At 49.4% G+C, this 20,000-nt stretch overlaps 1 protein-coding gene across 1 annotated transcript in view; it reads right to left on the bottom strand.

Annotated features, from left to right (window-relative positions):
* LOC137322632 (protein Atg16l2) overlaps positions 1-20,000 on the bottom strand; it is a 60,528-nt gene that overhangs the window by 21,417 nt on the left and 19,111 nt on the right. The window contains exons 4-10 of the mRNA XM_067985539.1: positions 19,851-19,873; positions 18,450-18,523; positions 15,295-15,366; positions 13,538-13,658; positions 7,085-7,190; positions 4,756-4,905; positions 786-833 (exon numbers count right to left, since the gene is read on the bottom strand). Of these exons, the coding sequence (XP_067841640.1) occupies positions 786-833; positions 4,756-4,905; positions 7,085-7,190; positions 13,538-13,658; positions 15,295-15,366; positions 18,450-18,523; positions 19,851-19,873 (594 nt within the window). The remainder of the gene's footprint in view (positions 1-785; positions 834-4,755; positions 4,906-7,084; positions 7,191-13,537; positions 13,659-15,294; positions 15,367-18,449; positions 18,524-19,850; positions 19,874-20,000) is intronic.

Raw genomic sequence — 20,000 nt, 5'->3', positions numbered from 1 at the left:
GTGGCTGGATGATAATTAAGAGCAGGAACCCTTGTACAGTTTGTCCTTCGCTAACCTACAGAAATTCACCCTATCGTCCCTCCTTTTCCAAAGAAAATGTTTTGGATGAGACGTTAAACCGAGGCCCCGTCTGCCCTCAGTTGGACGTAAAAGATCCCATGGCCGCTATTTCGAAGAAGAGTTCTCCCCGGTGTCCTGGGCCAACACCAACACCACTAAAACAGGTTATCACATTGCTGTTTGTGGGACCGTTTTTGGACGCTAAGGGAATCAAGGGATATGGGGATCGGGCGGGAAAGTAGAGTTGAGGTAGAAGATCAGCCATGATCTTATTGAATGGCAGAGCAGGCTCGAGGGGCCGTATGGCCTACTCCTGCTCCTATTTCTTATGTTCTTGTGACTTTGCTGTGCGTAATTTGGCTGCCGTGTTTCCTACACTACATCAGCGACTGTACTTTATTGGCTGTAAAGCGCTTTGGGACGTCCCGACAGGTGCTATATAAATGCAAGTTCCTTCTTTCTTTCAAAGCAAGCCAAACAATCTTCATTTTTCCTCACAACTTAAGATTCTCGATACCTGGAATCCTCTCTGTTGCCTTCTCTGTCCCCTGGGAAGGACAATAATATCCTACTTCGGACTGGTAAAACAGGACAGCGCACACCGTTCCCGCTGGGGTCTGGATAATGTTTTCCACAACAGCAGTCTGACGGCAATGCAAAAATCAACTACAGACATCCAACAGAAATCAGGGACCGAGAGCAACACACCATCGAGGTTCACTCACCTGAAAATCGCTTTGGTCCAGTCAGCCCCGCATTTAAACCCTTCAGCTCTAGAAAAAAAAAGAATTCAGAAGGTCGGAGACATTCGTTGTAACAAAACCTCCACTTATTACCGCCAGAAAAGGAAACTTGTCCATTGAAAATCAGAGTCATTCTGCTAGGCCTTTCTGATCAGATACAAGTACCAGGATAGACACTTCAACAACAACTTGCATTTATATAGCGCCTTCAATGCAGTAAAACGTCCCAAGGTGCTTCACAGGAGCGATTATCAAACAAAATTTGACACCGAGCCACATAAGGGATATTAGGTGACCAAAAGCTTGGTCAAAGAGGTAGGTTTTAAGGAGCATCTTAAAGGAGGAGGTAGAGAGGTGGAGAGGTTTAGGGAGGGAATTCCAGAGCTTAGGGCCACATGCAGCTGAAGGCACGGCCGCCAATGGTGGAGCGATGGAAATCGGGGATGCGTAAGAGGCCAGAATTGGATGAGCGCAGAGATCTCGGAGGGTTATAGGGCTGGAGGAGGGTTACAGAGATAGGGAGGGGGGGCGAGACCATGGAGAGATTCCAGCAATACGAAACAAAGGATGGAAAGGAAGGATTTAAATCTGCTTGAAACATTGTTAATATTCATCATCAGTTGATCTCCTGCAGCTGAACCCTGTGACTGGGTTGCTCATAAATTGAGTCCCAGGCTTGTCCAGGACTCAGGCCCAATCCTTCTCTTTAAAATTTTAGTTGAAGATTTTTAAATATTCACAGTTACTTCTGGTTACTTAAAGTTTCAGTTGCAATTGATTATTATTTATTAATTTATTTATTACAATTTACAAAAAATGTGGTCTATTGTGCACAGTCCTGGTCTCCATATTACAAAAAGGGTATAGAGGCACTGGAGAAGGTGCAAAAAAGATTTGCAAGGTTGATACCAGAACTGAGAGAACCAGAACTAATCAGGAAAGATTGAACAGGCTGGGGCTCTTTTCTCTAAAAAAAGAGAAGGCTGAGGGGTGACCTGATAGAAGTCTTCAAAATTCTGAAAGGGTTTGATAGGGTAGACGTAGAGAAGATAGGAACATAGGAACAGGAGTAGGCCATTCAGCCCCTCGTGCCTGCTCCGCCATTTGATAAGATCATGGCTGATCTGTGATCTAGCTCCATATACCTGCCTTTGGCCCATATCCCTTAATACCTTTGGTTGCCAAAAAGCTATCTATCTCAGATTTAAATTTAGCAATTGAGCGAGTATCAATTGCCGTTTGCGGAAGAGAGTTCCAAACTTCTACCACCCTTTGTGTGTAGAAATGTTTTCTAATCTCGCTCCTGAAAGGTCTGGCTCTAATTTTTAGACTGTGCCCCCTACTCCTAGAATCCCCAACCAGCGGAAATAGTTTCTCTCTATCCACCCTATCTGTTCCCCTTAATATCTTATAAACTTCGATCAGATCACCCCTTAACCTTCGAAACTCTAGAGAATACAACCCCAATTTGTGCAATCTCTCCTCGTAACTTAACCCTTGAAGTCCGGGTATCATTCCAGTAAACCTACGCTGCACTCCCTCCAAGGCCAATATGTCCTTCCGAAGGTGCGGTGCCCAGAACTGCTCACAGTACTCCAGGTGCGGTCTAACCAACTTGTAAGGGAGACCAAAACTAGGGGGCCATAAATATAAGATAGTCACTAATAAATCCAATAGGGAATTCAGGAGAAACTTCTTTACCCAGAGAGTGGTGAGAATGTGGAACTCACTACCACAAGGAGTAGTTGAGGTGAATAGTATAGATAGATTTAAGGGGAAGCCAAATAAACACATGAGGGAGAAAGGAATAGAAGGATATGCTGATAGGGTGAGATGAAGTAGGGAGGGAGGAGGCTCGTGTGGAGCATAAACACCAGCATAGACCAGTTGGGCCGAATGGCCTGTTTCTGTGCTGACTTAAACAGGGAAAAAAGTGAGCAAATATAACCTAAGGATAACACAGATTGGTACGATTATACAGCGAGAGCAGGAAGTTTTTCTTTCTGAGCAAGCAAGGGATGGATTTATTTTTCTCCTTGTCAAAGTGGTCAGCAGCTCCCCCGGTGTGCTGAGGGACTGAGCATTACAGACCGGTGTCCCTGGTCTCTGCTCGAATTGGGATCGCCTGCCCAGGGATTATGAAGAGAACAGAAAGGAAGAAAAAAATCAGCCAGTGCCTTGATCAACACCCAGTGGCCCACCGACATCTCCCCTCCACCCGCTACAGGAAAATATAGTCATCGGAATCATAGAATGATACAGCACAGAAGGAGGCCATTCGGCCCATCGTGCCTGTGCCGGCCCTTTGAAAGAGCTATCCAATTAGTCCCACTCCCCCTGCTCTTTCCCCGTAGCCCTGCAAATTTTTTCCCTTCAAGTATTTATCCGATTCCCTTTTGAAAGTTATTATTGAATCTGCTTCCACCGCCCTTTCAGGCAGCGCATTCCAGATCAGAACAACTCGCTGCGTAAAAAAAATGTTTCCTCATCTCCCCTCTGGTTCTTTTGCCGATCACCTTAAATCTGTGTCCTCTGGTTACCGACCCTCCTGCCAGTGGAAACAGTTTCTCCTTATTTACTCTATCAAAACCCTTCATGATTTTGAACATATCATAAGGTAATAAAGGGGAACGGATAGGGTGGATAGAGAGAAACTATTTCCACTGGTTGGGGATTCTAGGAGTAGGGGGCACAGTCTAAAAATTAGAGCCAGACCTTTCAGGAGCGAGATTAGAAAACATTTCTACACACAAAGGGTGGTAGAAGTTTGGAACTCTCTTCCGCAAACGGCAATTGATACTAGCTCAATTGCTAAATTTAAATCTGGGATAGATAGCTTTTTGGCAACCAAAGGTATTAAGGGATATGGGCCAAAGGCAGGTATATGGAGTTAGATCACAGATCAGCCATGATCTTATCAAATGGCGGAGCAGGCACGAGGGGCTGAATGGCCTACTCCTGTTCCTATGTTCCTAACACCTCTATTAAATCTCCCCTGAATCTTCTAATACAATACTCCAGCTGAGGCCTAACCAGTGTTTTACAAAGGTTTAGCGTAACTTCCTTGCTTTTGTACTCTATGCCTCTATTAATAAAGCCCAGGATCCCATATGCTTTTTTAACTTCTCAACTGATTTGTGTATGTGTGATAACAGGATGCGATGCACCCCATGGCCTGACAGCCCGTTGACGCTCTTTGTCACGCACATGGCGAAACCATGGAGCTGCTGGTGCTCCTGGTCACGTGCCCCAGTGAGAGTCATCAACTTGGGGAGCAGGAAGGGGAGGGGGGGGGGTGAAGATTGGCAGGGGGGGGGGAAGGGAATGACCAGCGACTCGGGGTGGCTACCGCCAGCTGGTTGCGGTGCAGCGGGAGTCCGTGGGGCCTGAGGAATCACAGGTGGAGAAAGTTGGTGTTGGTAGTTGGGGAGGGGATTTTTTTTTTTTAAATTCTCATCCTTGTTTTCAAATCTCTCCATGGCCCTCGCCCCCTCCCTCTCTCTCTGTAACCTCCCTCCAGCCCCTACAACCCTCCGAGATCTCTGCGCTCCTCCAATTCTGGCCTCTTGCGCATCCCGTTCCATCGGCGGCCGTGCCTTCAGCTGCCTCGGGCCCTAAGCTCTGGAATTCCCTCCCTAAACCTCTCCGCCTCTCTCTCTCCTCCTTTAAGACGCTCCTTAAAACCTACCTCTTTGACCAATATCTCGCTATCAGATTTTGTCTGATAATCGCTCCCATGAAGCGCCTTGGGACGTTTTTACTATATTAAAGGCGCTATATAAATGCAAGTTGTTGTTGTTTGGGGGGGGGGAAAAAAAAAAAAGAGGAAAAGTTAACTTTGGACAAATCGCTGGAAAAGGGGAGCGGGGCCAACTTCTAAGGCGGAAAACAAAAAATGGGGTTTTGCCGCGCGCTTCCCGGCCCTCCCGCGGATACCTCGGCCGCGTCGTACCTGAGCTCTTGTCTGACCTCGTTCATCCGCAAGTCCGTCACTTTCAGCAGATCGTCCCGCGAGCAGCTGAGCAGCTGCGTGCGGTCAGAGTTGATGTCCAGGGACGTCACCTTCCCCTGCAGTGGAATCTCATCCGTGTTGGTCCCAGTCCTGCAGAGCGACAAATAACCACTTGAATTTATATAGCGCCTTTTAACGCAGTAAAACGTCCCAAGGCGCTTCACAGGAGCGTAAATCAGAAAAAAATTTGACACCGAGCCACATAATGAGTTATTAGGACAGGTGACCAAAAGCCTGGTCGAAGAGGGAGGTTTTAAGGAGCGTCTTAAAAGGAGGAGAGAGAGGCGGAGAGGTTTAGGGAGGGAATTCCAGAGCTTAGGGCCGAGGCGGCTGAAGGCACGGCCGCCAATGGTGGGGCGATTAAAATCGGGGAGGCGCAAGAGGCCAGAATTGGAGGAGCGCAGAGATCTCGGAGGGTTGTAGGGGCTGGTGGTGGTTAGAGAGATAGGGGAGGGGCGAGGCCGTGGAGGGATTTGAAAACAAGGATGAGAATTTTAAAAGCACAAACACAAGCGTCTCCATTGTGGGGAAGTTCCAGGTCCCAATGACGTTAGCAGGTTTGGTGGGAGAAGAAAATAGGCGTTTTAGGAACAGGAGGAGGCCATTCAGCCCCTTGAGCCTGTTACATAAGAACATAAGAAATAGGAGCAGGAGTAGGCCAATCGGCCCCTCGAGCCTGCTCCGCCATTCAATAAGATCATGGCTGATCTGATCCTAACCTCAAATCTAAATTCATGTCCAATTTCCTGCCCGCTCCCCGTAACCCCTAATTCCCTTTACTTCTAGGAAACTGTCTATTTCTGTTTTAAATTTATTTAATGATGTAGCTTCCACAGCTTCCTGGGGCAGCAAATTTCACAGACCTACTACCCTCTGAGTGAAGAAGTTTCTCCTCATCTCAGTTTTGAAAGAGCAGCCCCTTATTCTAAGATTATGCCCCCTCGTTCTAGTTTCACCCATCCTTGGGAACATCCTTACCGCATCCACCCGATCAAGCCCCTTCACAATCTTATATGTTTCAATAAGATCGCCTCTCATTCTTCTGAACTCCAATGAGTAGAGTCCCAATCTACTCAACCTCTCCTCATATGTCCACCCCCTCATCCCCGGGATTAACCGAGTGAACCTTCTTTGTACTGCCTCGAGAGCAAGTATGTCTTTTCTTAAATATGGAGACCAAAACTGTATGCAGTATTCCAGGTGCGGTCTCACCAATACCTTATATAACTGCAGCAATACCTCCCTGTTTTTATATTCTATCCCCCTAGCAATAAAAGGCAACATTCCGCCATTCAATTAGATCAAGGCTGACCTGCTCCTCAACTCCATATCCCTCGATACCCTTACCCAACATAAATCTATCGACCTCAGTCTTGAAAGCTCCAATTATCTCCCAGCATCCACAGCCTTTTGGGGGACAGAATTCCAGATTTCCACTCCCCGTTGTGTGAAAAAACACTTCCCGATTTCACTCCTGAACGTCCCAGCTCTAATTTTAAGATTAAGCCACCTCGTTATTGATTCCCCCAGCAGAGGAAATAGTTTCTCCGTATCCACCCTATCGAATGCCTTTAACATTTCAAACACCTCGATCAGGTGAACCCCTCAATCTCCTATACTCGAGGGAATACAAGACACTGGGAACTAAAGGAACAGTTGGAAAGAAAAGACGCTCGAGAGCAGGAAGGACACAAGGGAGCTGCAAAGCAGAGAGGACAGGAATCGCGGCTCCCTGGGCAGCACTCTCACCTCTGAGTCTGAAGGTAATGGGTTCAAATCCCACTCCAGAGACTTGAACACATAATCCAGGCCGACACTCTCAGTGCCGGTACTGAGGGAGGGCTGCATTGGAAGTGTCGGCCTCGATTACGTGCTCAAGTCTCTGTGGGAGGTGCCGCCTTTCGGATGAGACGTTAAACCGAGGCCCCGTCTGCCCTCTCAGGTGGAAGTAATAGATCCCGTGGCCACTATTTCAAGGAGGAGCAGGGGAGTTCTCCCCAGTGTCCTGGGGCCAATATTTATCTCTCGACCAACATCACTAAAAAACACAGATTATCAGGTCATTACCTCATTGCTGTTTGTGGGATCTTGCTGTGCGCAAACTGGCTGCTGCGTTTCTTACATTACAACCTTCTGGGAATTTCCTGACTTGTTGTAATAGGGAGGGTTAGCAAGTGTTTGGAAGGAAGGGACAAATGGACTTTTCGTACTTGCACTCTCCGACACACCAGTCATCGTGCCATCTGAGAGACCTCTTCAAACCCCTTACCTACAGTCCCAGAGTCGGATTGTCTTGTCAAAGTGACCGCTGATGATGAAATAATCGGAACAAACGATGTCGCTGCAGCGAGAGGGAACGTGGATCGATTTCACGCCTGGCACCAAAAAAAAAAGGAAATGAAACACAGCAGAAACAAAAAAAAAACAGATCGGTCAGACAAACCTGGCCATCGAACGAAGGCCTCACCCCAGATACACTCACCCCTGAAGGGGTTTAATCTCTCCTGGGCCATTGACACCACTGAGAATGAAACCTCCTGAAACGATCCCACAGAAACGTGAATCACTTTCATGGGAAGGGTTGGAACTCATTATAAATGCTGCAGGGAGAGTAACGGATATCTGGGATAGGAGTGAACCGCAGGCTGAGAGGGTGCGGAAGAGATTTTGCTAGAATAGTACCAGGGATGAGGGACTTCAGTTATGTGGAAATTTATCAAAGGGTTTGAACGATTTATATATTAAATAACGGATACCTGACAGTGCATTCCACGTCAGAATCTAATAGTTAGTGGGATAGGTTTATATATAAAAATGATGGATACCTTGGACTGAGTTAGGAACATAAGAACAGGAGGAGGCCATTCAGCCCCTCGAGCCTGTTCTGCCATTAAGTTAGATCCCGGCCGATCTGTATCTTAACTCCATCTATCCCTCGTTTTCAAATCCCTTGATTCCCTCACCGAACAATAATCTATTGATCTCAGTTTTGAAGTTTTCAATTGGCCCTCAGCCACAACAGTTCCAAGCTGGAATCCAATCAATATGTAATAAAGCAGGAACTTCTTTTGTTGTAATTCCACCGTTTTGCCCCTGTTGACAATAACCTCATGTCACACATCGTCTCTGAGCGCAACAACGGGCTCTGTAATTCCCACACACCTCGGCCGATCCTGTTTGGGCACGGCGCAATTAGGGGTTGCTAACCCCCCCAGGATTGTCCTGGAGTCTCCAGGAATTGAAGATTAATCTCCTGGACGCTGCTGCCAGCAAAAACTCAGGAGAAAAATCACAGGGTCATTAAAAAAAAATTGTGTTGTCTTTTCATTTTCTTTGATCGTTTGAGAAAGCTGTTAAAAAAACATGAGGGATCCTGGGCTTTATTAATAGAGGCATAGAGTACGAAAGCAAGGAATTTAAATTCAATTAATTAAATAAATCTGGAATTAAAAAATACTAGTATCAGTAATGGTGGCCATGAAACTACCGGATTGTTGTAAAAACCCATCTGGTTCACTAATGTCCTTTAGGGAAGGAAACCTGCTGTCCTTACCCGGTCTGGTCTATATGTGACTCCAGACCCACAGCAATGCGGTTGATTGTAAATCGCCCTCTGAAATGGCCGAGCAAGCCACTCAGTTGTACAATCTCGCTAAAAAAAGTCACGGACGGACCACTAGGCATCGGACACAACAAAAGCAAACCAAGCCCAGTTGACCCTGCAAGGTCCTCCTCACTAACATCTGGGGACTTGTGCCAAAATTGGGAGAGCTGTCCCACAGACCAGTCAAGCAACAGCCTGACATAGCCATACTTACAGAATCATATCTTTCAGCCAACGTCCCAGACTCCTCCATCACCATCCCTGGGTATGTCCTGTCCCACCGGCAGGACAGACCCACCAGAGGTGGCGGTACAGTGATATACAGTCAGGAGGGAGTGGCCCTGGGAGTCCTCAACATTAACGCTGGAACTCATGAAATCTCATGGCATCAGGTCAAACATGGGCAAGGAAACCTCCTGCTGATTACCACCTACCGTCCTCCCTCAGCTGATGAATCAGTCCTCCTTCATGTTGAGCACCACTTGGAGGAAGCACTGAGGGTAGCAAGGGCACAGAATGTACTCTGGGTGGGGGACTTAAATGTCCATCACCAAGAGTGGCTCGGTAGCACCACGACTGACTGAATCCTGAAGGACAAAGCTGCCAGACTGGGCCTGCGGCAGGTGGTGAGCGAACCAACACGAGGGAAAAACCTACTTGACCTCTTCCTCACCAATCTACCTGTCGCAAATGCATCTGTCCATGACAGTATTGGTAGGAGTGACCACCGCACAGTCCTCGTGGAGATGAAATCCCGTCTTCGCACTGAGGACACCATCCAACATGTTGTGTGGCACTACCACCGTGCTAAATGGGATAGATTCAGAACAGATCTAGCAGCTCAAAATTGGGCATCCATGAGGCGCTGTGGGCCATCAGCAGCAGCAGAATTGTATTCCAGCACAATCTGTAACCTCACAGCCCGGCATATTCCTCACTCTACCATTACCAACAAGTCAGGGGATCAACCCTGGTTCAATGAGGAGTGTAGAAGAGCATGCCAGGAGCAGCACCAGGCGTACCTAAAAATGAGGTGCCAACCTGGTGAAGCTACAACACAGGACTACATGCATGCCAAACAACGGAAGCAACTTGCTATAGACAGAGCTAAGCGATTCCACAACCAACGGATCAGATCAAAGCTCTGCAGTCCTGCCACATCCAGTCGTGAATGGTGGTGGACAATTAAACAACTAACGGGAGGAGGAGGCTCTGCAAACATCCCCATCCTCAATGATGGCGGAGTCCAGCACGTGAGTGCAAAAGACAAGGCTGAAGCGTTTGCAACCATCTTCAGCCAGAAGTGCCGAGTGGATGATCCATCTCGGCCTCCTCCCGATATCCCCACCATCACAGAAGCCAGTCTTCAGCCAATTCGATTCACTCCACGTGATATCAAGAAATGGCTGAGTGCACTGGATACAGCAAAGGCTATGGGCCCTGACAACATCCCAGCTGTAGTGCTGAAGACTTGTGCTCCAGAACTAGCCACGCCTCTAGCCAAGCTGTTCCAGTACAGCTACAACACTGGCATCTACCCGACAATGTGGAAAATTGCCCAGGTATGTCCTGTCCACAAAAAGCAGGACAAATCCAATCCGGCCAATTACCGCCCCATCAGCCTACTCTCAATCATCAGCAAAGTGATGGAAGGTGTCGTCGACAGTGCTATCAAGCGGCACTTACTCACCAATAACCTGCTCACCGATGCTCAGTTTGGGTTCTGCCAGGACCACTCGGCTCCAGACCTCATTACAGCCTTGGTCCAAATATGGACAAAAGAGCTGAATTCCAGGTGAGGTGAGGTGAGAGTGACTGCCCTTGACATCAAGGCAGTATTTGACAGAGTGTGGCACCAAGGAGCCCTAGTAAAATTAAAGTCAATGGGAATCAGGGGGAAAACTCTCCAGTGGCTGGAGTCATACCTAGCGCAAAGGAAGATGGTAGTGGTTGTTGGAGGCCAATCATCTCAGCCCCTGGACATTGCTGCAGGAGTTCCTCAGGGCAGTGTCCTCGGCCCAACCATCTTCAGCTGCTTCATCAATGACCTTCCCTCCATCATAAGGTCAGAAATGGGGATGTTCGCTGATGATTGCACAGTGTTCAGTTCCATTCGCAACCCCTCAGATAATGAAGCAGTCCGAGCCCGCATGCAGCAAGAACTGGACAACATCAAGGCTTGGGCTCATAAGTGGCAAGTAACATTCGCGCCAGATAAGTGCCAGGCAATGACCATCTCCAACAAGAGAGAGTCTAACCACCTCCCCTTGACATTCAACAGCATTACCATTGCCAAATCCCCCATCAACATCCTGGGGGTCACCATTGACCAGAAACTTAACTGGACCAGCCATATAAATACTGCGGCTACGAGAGCAGGTCAGAGGCTGGGTATTCTGCGGTGAGTGACTCACCTCCAGACTCCCCAAAGCCTTTCCACCATCTACAAGGCACAAGTCAGGAGTGTGATGGAATACTCTCCACTTGCCTGGATGAGTGCAGCTCCAACAACACTCAAGAAGCTCGACACCATCCAGGACAAAGCAGCCCGCTTGATTGGCACCCCATCCACCACCCTAAACATTCACTCCCTTCACCACCGGCGCACTGTGGCTGCAGTGTGTACCATCCACAGGATGCACCGCAGCAACTCGCCAAGGCTTCTTTGACAGCGCCTCCCAAACCCGCGACCTCTACCATCTAGAAGGACAAGGGCAGCAGGCACAGGGGAACACCACCACCTGCACGTTCCCCTCCAAGTCACACACCATCCCGACTTGGAAATATATCGCCGTTCCGGTCAAAATCTTGGAACTCCCTTCCTAACAGCACTGTGGGAGAACCTTCACCACACAGACTGCAGCGGTTCAAGAAGGCAGCTCACCACCACCTTCTCAAGGGCAATTAGGGATGGGCAATAAATGCCGGCCTCGCCAGCGACGCCCACATCCCATGAACGAATTTTAAAAAAGTTATGCTGAACCTTTATAAAACACTGGTTAGGCCCCGGCCGGAGTATTGTCCCCAATTCTGGGCACTACACTGTAGGAAGGTTGTGAAGGCCTTAGAGAGGGTGTAGAGGAGATTTACTAGAATGGTACCAGGGATGAGGGACTTCAGTCATGTGGAGAGACTGGAGAAGCTGGGATTGTTCTCCTCAGAACAGAGAAGGTTAAGAGGAGATTTAATTGAGGTGTTCAAAATCATGAAGTGTTTTGATGGAGTAAATAAGGAGAAACTGTTTCCAGTGGCAGGAGGGTCGGTAACCAGAGGACACAGATTTAAGGTGATCGGCAAAAAAAACCAGAGGCGGCATGAGGAAACATTCTTTTACGCAGAGAGTTGTTCTGATCTGGAATGCGCTGCCTGAAAGGGCGGTGGAAGCAGATTCAATAATAACTTTCAAAAGGGAATTGGATAAATACTTCGTCGTATCATAATAGGTACAGCACAGAAGGAGGCCATTCGGCCCATCGTGCCTGTGCTGGATCTTTGAAAGAGCTATCTAATTAGTCCCACTCCCCTGCTCTGAATGCAGCGTCCCAACCAACATCACTAAAACAGATTGTCTGGTCAATTATCACATTGCTGTTTGTGGGATCTTGCTGTGCGTTAATGGCTGCCACACTGCAACAGTGATTACACTTCAAAAAGTACTTCATTGGCTGTCAAGCTCTTTGCGACGTCCTGAGGTGGTGAAAGGTGCGATAGAAATGCAAGTTCTTTCTTTCTTTACTAGTTAATGATATTAAACGCTACCTAATTAATCTGCATCCGGTCCGGGCCCCCGACTGGCTCGGTGCTCGATGCGATCGCACAGGTGGCACGGTCCCGAGGTGGAAGTGGTCTGAGCCCACCCACCTCTCCATTTTCCTTTCCGGGCGAGTTAATTCGCCAGTGTCATTGCTTTCCCCCACGACAGGGCTGGGAGACACTAATAAAACCACAGGTATCAGCACCAGACAGAAGAGAGATTGGTGATGAAATAGCAGAAGAATAAAGGGGGCAGGTCCCGGAGTGACGAGGGGGGAGGAGGCAGGTCCCGGAGTGACGAGGGGGAGGGGGCAGGTCCCGGAGTGACGAGGGGGAGGGGGCAGGTCCAGGAGGGACGAGGGGGAGGGGGCAAGTCCTGGAGCGACGAGGGGGGAGGGGGCAAGTCCCGGAGCGACGAGGGGGGAGGGGGCAGGTCCAGGAGGGACGAGGGGGAGGGGGCAGGTCCAGGAGGGACGAGGGGGAGGGGGCAAGTCCTGGAGCGACGAGGGGGGAGGGGGCAAGTCCCGGAGCGACGAGGGGGGAGGGGGCAGGTCCAGGAGGGACGAGGGGGAGGGTGCAGGTCCCGGAGCGACGAGGGGGGAGGGGGCAGGTCCCGGAGCGACGAGGGGGGAGGGGGCAAGTCCCGGAGCGACGAGGGGGGAGGGGGCAGGTCCAGGAGGGACGAGGGGGAGGGTGCAGGTCCCGGAGCGACGAGGGGGGAGGGGGCAGGTCCCGGAGCGACGAGGGGGGAGGGGGCAGGTCCCGGAGTGACGAGGGGGAGGGGGCAGGTCCCGGAGCGACGAGGGGGGAGGGGGCAGGTCCCGGAGCGACGAGGGGGGAGGGGGCAGGTCCCGGAGCGACGAGGGGGGAGGGGGCAGGTCCCGGAGCGACGAGGGGGGAGGGGGCAGGTCCCGGAGCGACGAGGGGGGAGGGGGCAGGTCCCGGAGCGACGAGGGGGGAGGGGGCAGGTCCCGGAGCGACGAGGGGGGAGGGGGCAAGTCCAGGAGCGACGAGGGGGAGGGGGCAAGTCCAGGAGTGACAAGGGGGAGGGGGCAAATCCAGGAGCGACGAGGGGAGGGGGCAAGTCCAGGAGTGACGAGGGGAGGGGGCAAGTCCTGGAGCGACGAGGGGGAGGGGGCAAGTCCAGGAGTGACGAGGGGAGGACAAAATGTTAAATGAGATAAAAGATCAGACAAGACAAAGATGAAAAAGGGAAGAGACACAACAGGAGAGAGGGGAGAAACGGCAGGACAAGACCAGAGAGAAGATGAGAAGTGAGGCAGCAGTTTACAATATGGGATGAGGATCAGGTACACCCTCTCCCACTAACTATAAAACCAGGAATATCAAACAGAACTTACTCACAGGCAGCTTTGTTCAGGTCCCAGATTTTGAGCGTCCTGTCGTGGCTTGCTGTGACCGCTTCTCGGAAATAAGATTTGAACTTTGCCGCTGTGACCTTTGCACTGTGACCTGAGAGAGTTTGCTAAACGCAACACACAAGGAAGAACAAAAGAAACAAAATTGTAAAAAAAAAAATCCAATATGGAATCAAAGCCCAAACGTAAGAACATTAAAAAAAATTGCAGCAGGGGTCAGCCGTACGGCCCCTCGAGCCTGCTCCGCCATTCAATCAGATCATGGCTGATCTTCGACCTCAACTCCACTTTCCCGCCCGATCCCCATATCCCTCGATTCCCCTGGAGTCCAAAAATCTATCCATCTCAGCCTTGAATATATTCAATGACTCAGCATCCACAGCCCTCTGGGGTAGAGAATTCCAAAGATTCACAAACCCTCCGAGTGATGAAATTAGGCTTTATCCAGTTAGACGATTACAAACAGATAAGGATGGCAACTGGAGTTTTTGGATCCCCAGCATAAAAGCAGAGGGAGAGAGGGAGGGAGAGGCAATAGCGAGAGCTGCCCCGGGGAAGCTGGCTGGGGAGCTGCAGGCTCTGAAAGGCCGACGACAGCTTAAAGGGGAGGTGATGTTTTTGTAACCAGGAAAGGCACGTTACGGAGCTGCTCGCAAGAAGATGTCTGGGGAAAATAACTGCGTCCCAACAGGGGCCACGGCGCTTTTGGATTTAGCCGCGGAGATGCAGCGAAATCCAAACGTGTGGGACCCGTACAACGGGCCGAGTGGCCTCCTTCTATACTGTACCTAATCGGATTCTATGACTGAGGAACCCAAATAAGGAGCACATGGACTTGTACTCGACTGACTCAGCTCAACATTCTGTCTGCTAATATCTATCCCTTAGCCAAGATTATACCATCATTATCACATTGCTCTTTGTGGGATCTTGCTGTGCGCAAATGGGCTGCCACATAGGAACAGGAGTAGGCCATTCAGCCCCTCGTGCCTGCTCCGCCATTTGATAAGATCATGGCTGATCTGTGATCTAACTCCATATACCTGCCTTTGGCCCATATCCCTTAATACCTTTGGTTGCCAAAAAGCTATCTATCTCAGATTTAAATTTAGCAATTGAGCTAGTATCAATTGCCGTTTGCGGAAGAGAGTTCCAAACTTCTACCACCCTTTGTGTGTAGAAATGTTTTCTAATCTCGCTCCTGAAAGGTCTGGCTCTAATTTTTAGACTGTGCCCCCTACTCCTAGAATCCCCAACCAGTGGAAATAGTTTCTCTCTATCCACCCTATCTGTTCCCCTTAATATCTTATAAACTTCGATCAGATCACCCCTTAACCTTCGAAACTCTAGAGAATACAACCGTAATTTGTGCAATCTCTCCTCGTAACTGAACCCTTGAAGTCCGGGTATCATTCTAGTAAACCTACGCTGCACTCCCTCCAAGGCCAATATGTCCTTCCGAAGGTGCGGTGCCCAGAACTGCTCACAGTACTCCAGGTGCGGTCTAACCAGGGTTTTGTAGAGCTGCAGCACGTTTCCTTATGTTGCAACAACAGTGACTACATTTCAAGAAAGTGCTTCATTGGCTGTAAAGCGCTTTAGGACGTCCTGAGGTCGGGACAGGCGCTATATAAATGCAAGTTCTTTCTTTCCTTCCCCTTATGTTCCTCGCCTGTACCATAGACGACCTAACAAAGGTCAGAGAGTGCCGACAAAACAAAAAGGGAATCTCGTCCGGCCTACCTTCAGCTCGCAGTCCTTCAGACTCCACAGACGCGCGGTGTTATCGTAGGATCCTGCCAGGATCTGCAGGCCCTACGGGGAAAGAGAAAATAAAACAATATTGAACTAGGAACCGGTTTTCCAGGCGCGGTCAGTAATTTCCGGGCAAGGGTAAACGGGTTATACGAGGGGAGGAAACAGAAAATGGCTGCTCCCCATCTCCTGACCAAATAGCTGGTTTCCTGTCGGTGGGGGGGCCCACGGATATTCCCTTGGTGCGATGCCTGACAAGGAGGGGTAGAAACTAGGCAGATGCTACAAGGTGTGGAAGTTGGACCTCTCACTCTCTGTCGCCCTACACTCCCTTTACAACTACCTTAAATCCTGTCCTCATGCAAAATCTGTAGATAACCTTTTTGGTAAGAAGAATGAGGAGAGGCAATATAAACAAAATGGTACAACTTTAAAAGGGGGAGCAGGAACAGAGAAACCTGGGGGTGTATGTACACAAGTCTTTGAAAGTGGCAGGACAAGTTGAGAAGGCTGTTGAAAAAATATATGGGATCCTGGGCTTTATTAATAGAGTCACAGAGTACAAAAGCAAGGAAGTTATGCTAAACCTTTATAAAACACTGGTTAGGCCCCGGCTGGAGTATTGTGTCCAATTCTGGGCACCGCACTTTAGGAAGGTTGTCAGGCCTTAGAGAGGGTGCAGAGGAGATTTACTGGAACGGTACCAGGGATGAGGGACTTCAGTTACGTGGAGAGACTGGAGAAGCTGGGGTTGTTCTCCTTGGAGCAGAGAAAGTTAAGGGAAGATTTGATAGAGGTGTTCAAAATCATGAGGGGTTTTGATGGAGTAAATAAGGAGAAACTGATTCCAGTGGTAGAAGGGTCGGTAACCAGAGGACACAGATTTAAGGTAATTGGAAAAGAGCCAGGGGCGAGATGAGGGGAAACTCTTTTACGCAGTGAGTTGTTCTGATCTGGAATGCGCTGCCTGAAAGGGCGGTGGAAGCAGATTCAATAATAACTTTCAAAAGGGAATTGAATAAATATTTGAAGGGGAAAAATGTGCAGGGCTACGGGGAAAGAGCAGGGGAGTGGGACTAATTGGACAGCTCTTTCAAAGAGCCGGCACAGGCAGGATGGGCCAAATGGCCTCCTTCTGTGCTGTATCTTTCTATGAATCTATACTTACATGCACAGATAGGATGCAATGATCCCAGAACATTCTTAAAGCAACACTAATAATATGTTGGATATTAGATTTAGGATTGGGCTTTCTGCAAAGGGACATCAAGAGAGCACAGACTGCTTTACAAGAACGGAAAGAAGAGAATTTTTTTTTAAATCACAGACCGTCTGGTCATTATCGCATTGCTGTTTGTGGGATCTTGCTGTGCGCAGATTGGCTGCTGCGTTTCCTACATTACAACAGTGACCACACTTCAATAAAGTACTTCATTGGCTGTAAAGCGCTTTGGGACGTTCCTGAGGTCGTGAAAGGCGCTATATAAATGCAAGTTCGTTCTTTCTTTCACTGGGATGGATATTCACGGGCTGCCTGCATGCGATTTCCCAAAACGCACTCCCGGTCGACAAGGAAGTCTTGTCAGGCGTCAACAACCGGGAAATGAACCCTGGGATAAAAACTTACCAGCGCAAAGAGGACAGTCCAGTAAATGCGCAGGGTCGTGACGACCTTCTGACACAGGCACCTGACCCTCCATTAGGCAGTGACTCACCTCCTGCTCTTTGAACTATCCCTTGGCCACTTTCATTCATAAAACCCGAAGATGGGTGACAGGAGGTCCCTGGGAACGATACGAAGGCCGTTCCCCCCCAAAGTTGCCTTGGCCGACCTTCAATATGATTGGCAGGGGCGGGGGAAGGGAGGGAGGGGTAGGGGGGTCATGACCCCACCAACGCTGGGTTGTTAGGGGAGGGTCAGTCGCCTGTGACGTGTACCCGGATACCCAAAATGCAACTTTGATTGACAACCCAATTGACGAGCAAACTAATGTATTCTGCTGGGGAGAGGATTAGTTGCAAATTATGGAATCATTCTTGACGGGTACATCAAATGAGAGAACTTGCATTTATATAGTGCCTTTCACGATGTCCCAAAGCGCTGTACAGCTTTTGAAATGTGATCACTGTTGTAAATGTAAGAAACGCAGCAGCCAACTTGCGCACAGCAAGATCCCACAAACAGCAATGTTACATCTGTTTTTTTTTAGTTGGTTGAGGGACAAATATTGGCCAGGGCTCCCCCGGGGAGAAGTCCCCCTGCTCTTCTTTGAAATTGAAGACCCTTTCGGGTCTCTTTTTCTCTCTCTGTCTTTGTGATCTGACCCATTGTGTATTCAGTATCCTGGGATGTAATGTTTTCCGTGGCTAACCTGTCTGAACACCAACGACTCCTTTGATTGGTGTGATCGTCTCCCAGCCGAGGTGTGATAGGGGGCAGTTGGAAAGATTATCTGTAACCACCAGGCATTGTTCTCTGACTATATATGCTGTGTGTTTTTAGAACCCTTCACTCACCTGATGAAGGAGGAAAGCTCCGAAAGCTTGTGATTTCAAATAAAGCTGTTGGACTATAACCTGGTGTTGTGCAAGTCCTTACATTTGTCCACCCCAGTCCATCACCGGCATCTCCACATCATGAAATAGTGGCCATGGGATCTTTAACATCCGCCCGAGAGGGCAGACGGGGCCTCGGTTTAACGTCCCATCCGAAAGACGGCACCTCCGACAGTGCAGCACTCCCTCAGTACTGGCACCGGGAGCGTCAGCCTGGATTACGTGCTCGGGTTTCCGGAGTGGGGGCTCGAACCCGCGATCTTCTGACTCGGAGGCGAGAGAGTGCTGGCCAATGAGCCACGGGGATAAATCGAGATCAATCCAAAACATCGTTCCAGCTGCGAATAGTTACTTCCGCACGGACCAGTGTCCGAAGCGAGGACCTTTTCGACCTGAATGGCTCACTTCCACATTGGCTTAGCGGGTGTACGCACACCCATCGGTTCGGGGGACGGGACAGGGGGGAGGGAAGAGCTAACAATCCATGTTTCGTTCCCCCCCTCCCCCCTCCGGTGCTTACGCTGTCGTCCATCTCATTATCAATTCCTGCCCCGAATTCTCCAAATTCGAGGCTCCTCTCAACTCACCGAGGGGTCGAACTCGATGCTGGTTATTCCGTCGTTGCTTCCCTCCAGGGTTTTCACGTTCTGGAGCGTTCCTGCTGGATGAGAAAAGGGTAAAAGGAACTGGAGCCAATGTTAGGTGTAACCAAAGCAACAGCTCAAGCACCCGTTCGGGATGGGGTACAGCTCCACGCCAGAAACTCCAAAATCAATGGTACAAATAGCAGAGGGATTTTAAAACATAGGAACAGGAGGAGGCCATTCGGCCCCTCGAGCCTCTTCCGCCATTCTATTGGATCTGTACCTCAACTCCATTTACCCGCCTTTGCTCCGTATCCCTCGATATCCCAACAAAAATCGATCGATCTTAGTCTTGAAAGCTCCAATTGACCCCCAGCATCCACAGCCTTTTGGGGGAAAGAGAGTTCCAGATTTCCACTCCCCTTTGTGTGAAAAAGTGCGTCCTGATTTCACCCCTGAACGGCCTGGCTCTAATTTTAAGATTGTGCCCCCTTGTTCTGGATTCCTCCAGAAGGAAATAGTTTCTCTCTATCTACCCTATCATTTTAAACATCTCCAATAGTTCATCCCTCAATCTTCTAAACTCAAGGGAATGCAAGCCAAGTTTATGCAACTTATCCTCATAATTTAAAGCTTTTAATCCCCGGTATCATTCTGGTAAATCTGCGCTGCACCCCCTCCAAGGCCAATATATCCTTCCTGAGGGGCGGGGCCCAGAACTGAACGCAGTCTCTCCGGACAGGGTCTGACCAAGGCTCTGTACAACTGAACAAAGGATAATTACAACAGCATATAGGAGATTTCTCTCAGGCTAACTTCAGTCTAGCTGCAGGCAAGAATACTTAACTCGTTCAGCAGGGGCAGAGGGGAGTGGAGGCCCAGTTAATAGCCTGTCCACCAGGGTTGTCTCTGTCCCGAAGGCAGGCAGGTTCTCGACTGAAAATCTAGAGAAAGGGTCTTTACTCCCAGTCGTTGGCAGAGGTGGGAGGGGGTCTGCAATTGGAGGAGGGGGGGTCAACATATCCTTGCTAAACAGCTGTAAAAACTCTGCGCAGAGGCCCAATCAGATAAAGACGGACTTGAGCCAAAGAAGGAGATGTAAGGAGGGGTGACCGAAAGCTGGGTCAAAGAGGTGGCTTTTAAGGAGGGTCTTGCAGGAGGAGAAGGAGGTGGGGGGGGGGGGGGTTTAGGGAGGGAATTCTGGAGCGAGATGCCAGAAGGAGCAAAGAGAGGGAGGGAGGAATGCACAAAGGGACAGAGGACAGAGGCCAGATTTCCCTTAAAAATATTGCCATGCCCAAGATCCTATATCTTCCATGGACCTTGGACAATCTGCTCCATCAAGGGAATCAACCCACCACATTCAACGTCCCGAGAGAGACAATCAGCCTCGCCTAAACCTGCCGTGAAGATCCATTCCGTGTAATCTGGCCAAAAGTAATGAAAGAAAACTACAGAATATCAACCCACGCAAATCGCATTCCACATCCACATGCCCTGACCGCACAATGACAGGCACGGTCCAGAGACAATCCAATCACCCAGTGTTAGCCA

Source organism: Heptranchias perlo, chromosome 6, assembly GCF_035084215.1.
Source record: "Heptranchias perlo isolate sHepPer1 chromosome 6, sHepPer1.hap1, whole genome shotgun sequence".
Classification (NCBI taxonomy): domain Eukaryota; kingdom Metazoa; phylum Chordata; class Chondrichthyes; order Hexanchiformes; family Hexanchidae; genus Heptranchias; species Heptranchias perlo.
Note: the sequence above shows the minus strand (reverse complement) of the source record. Positions and strands in the feature narration are given on the sequence as shown.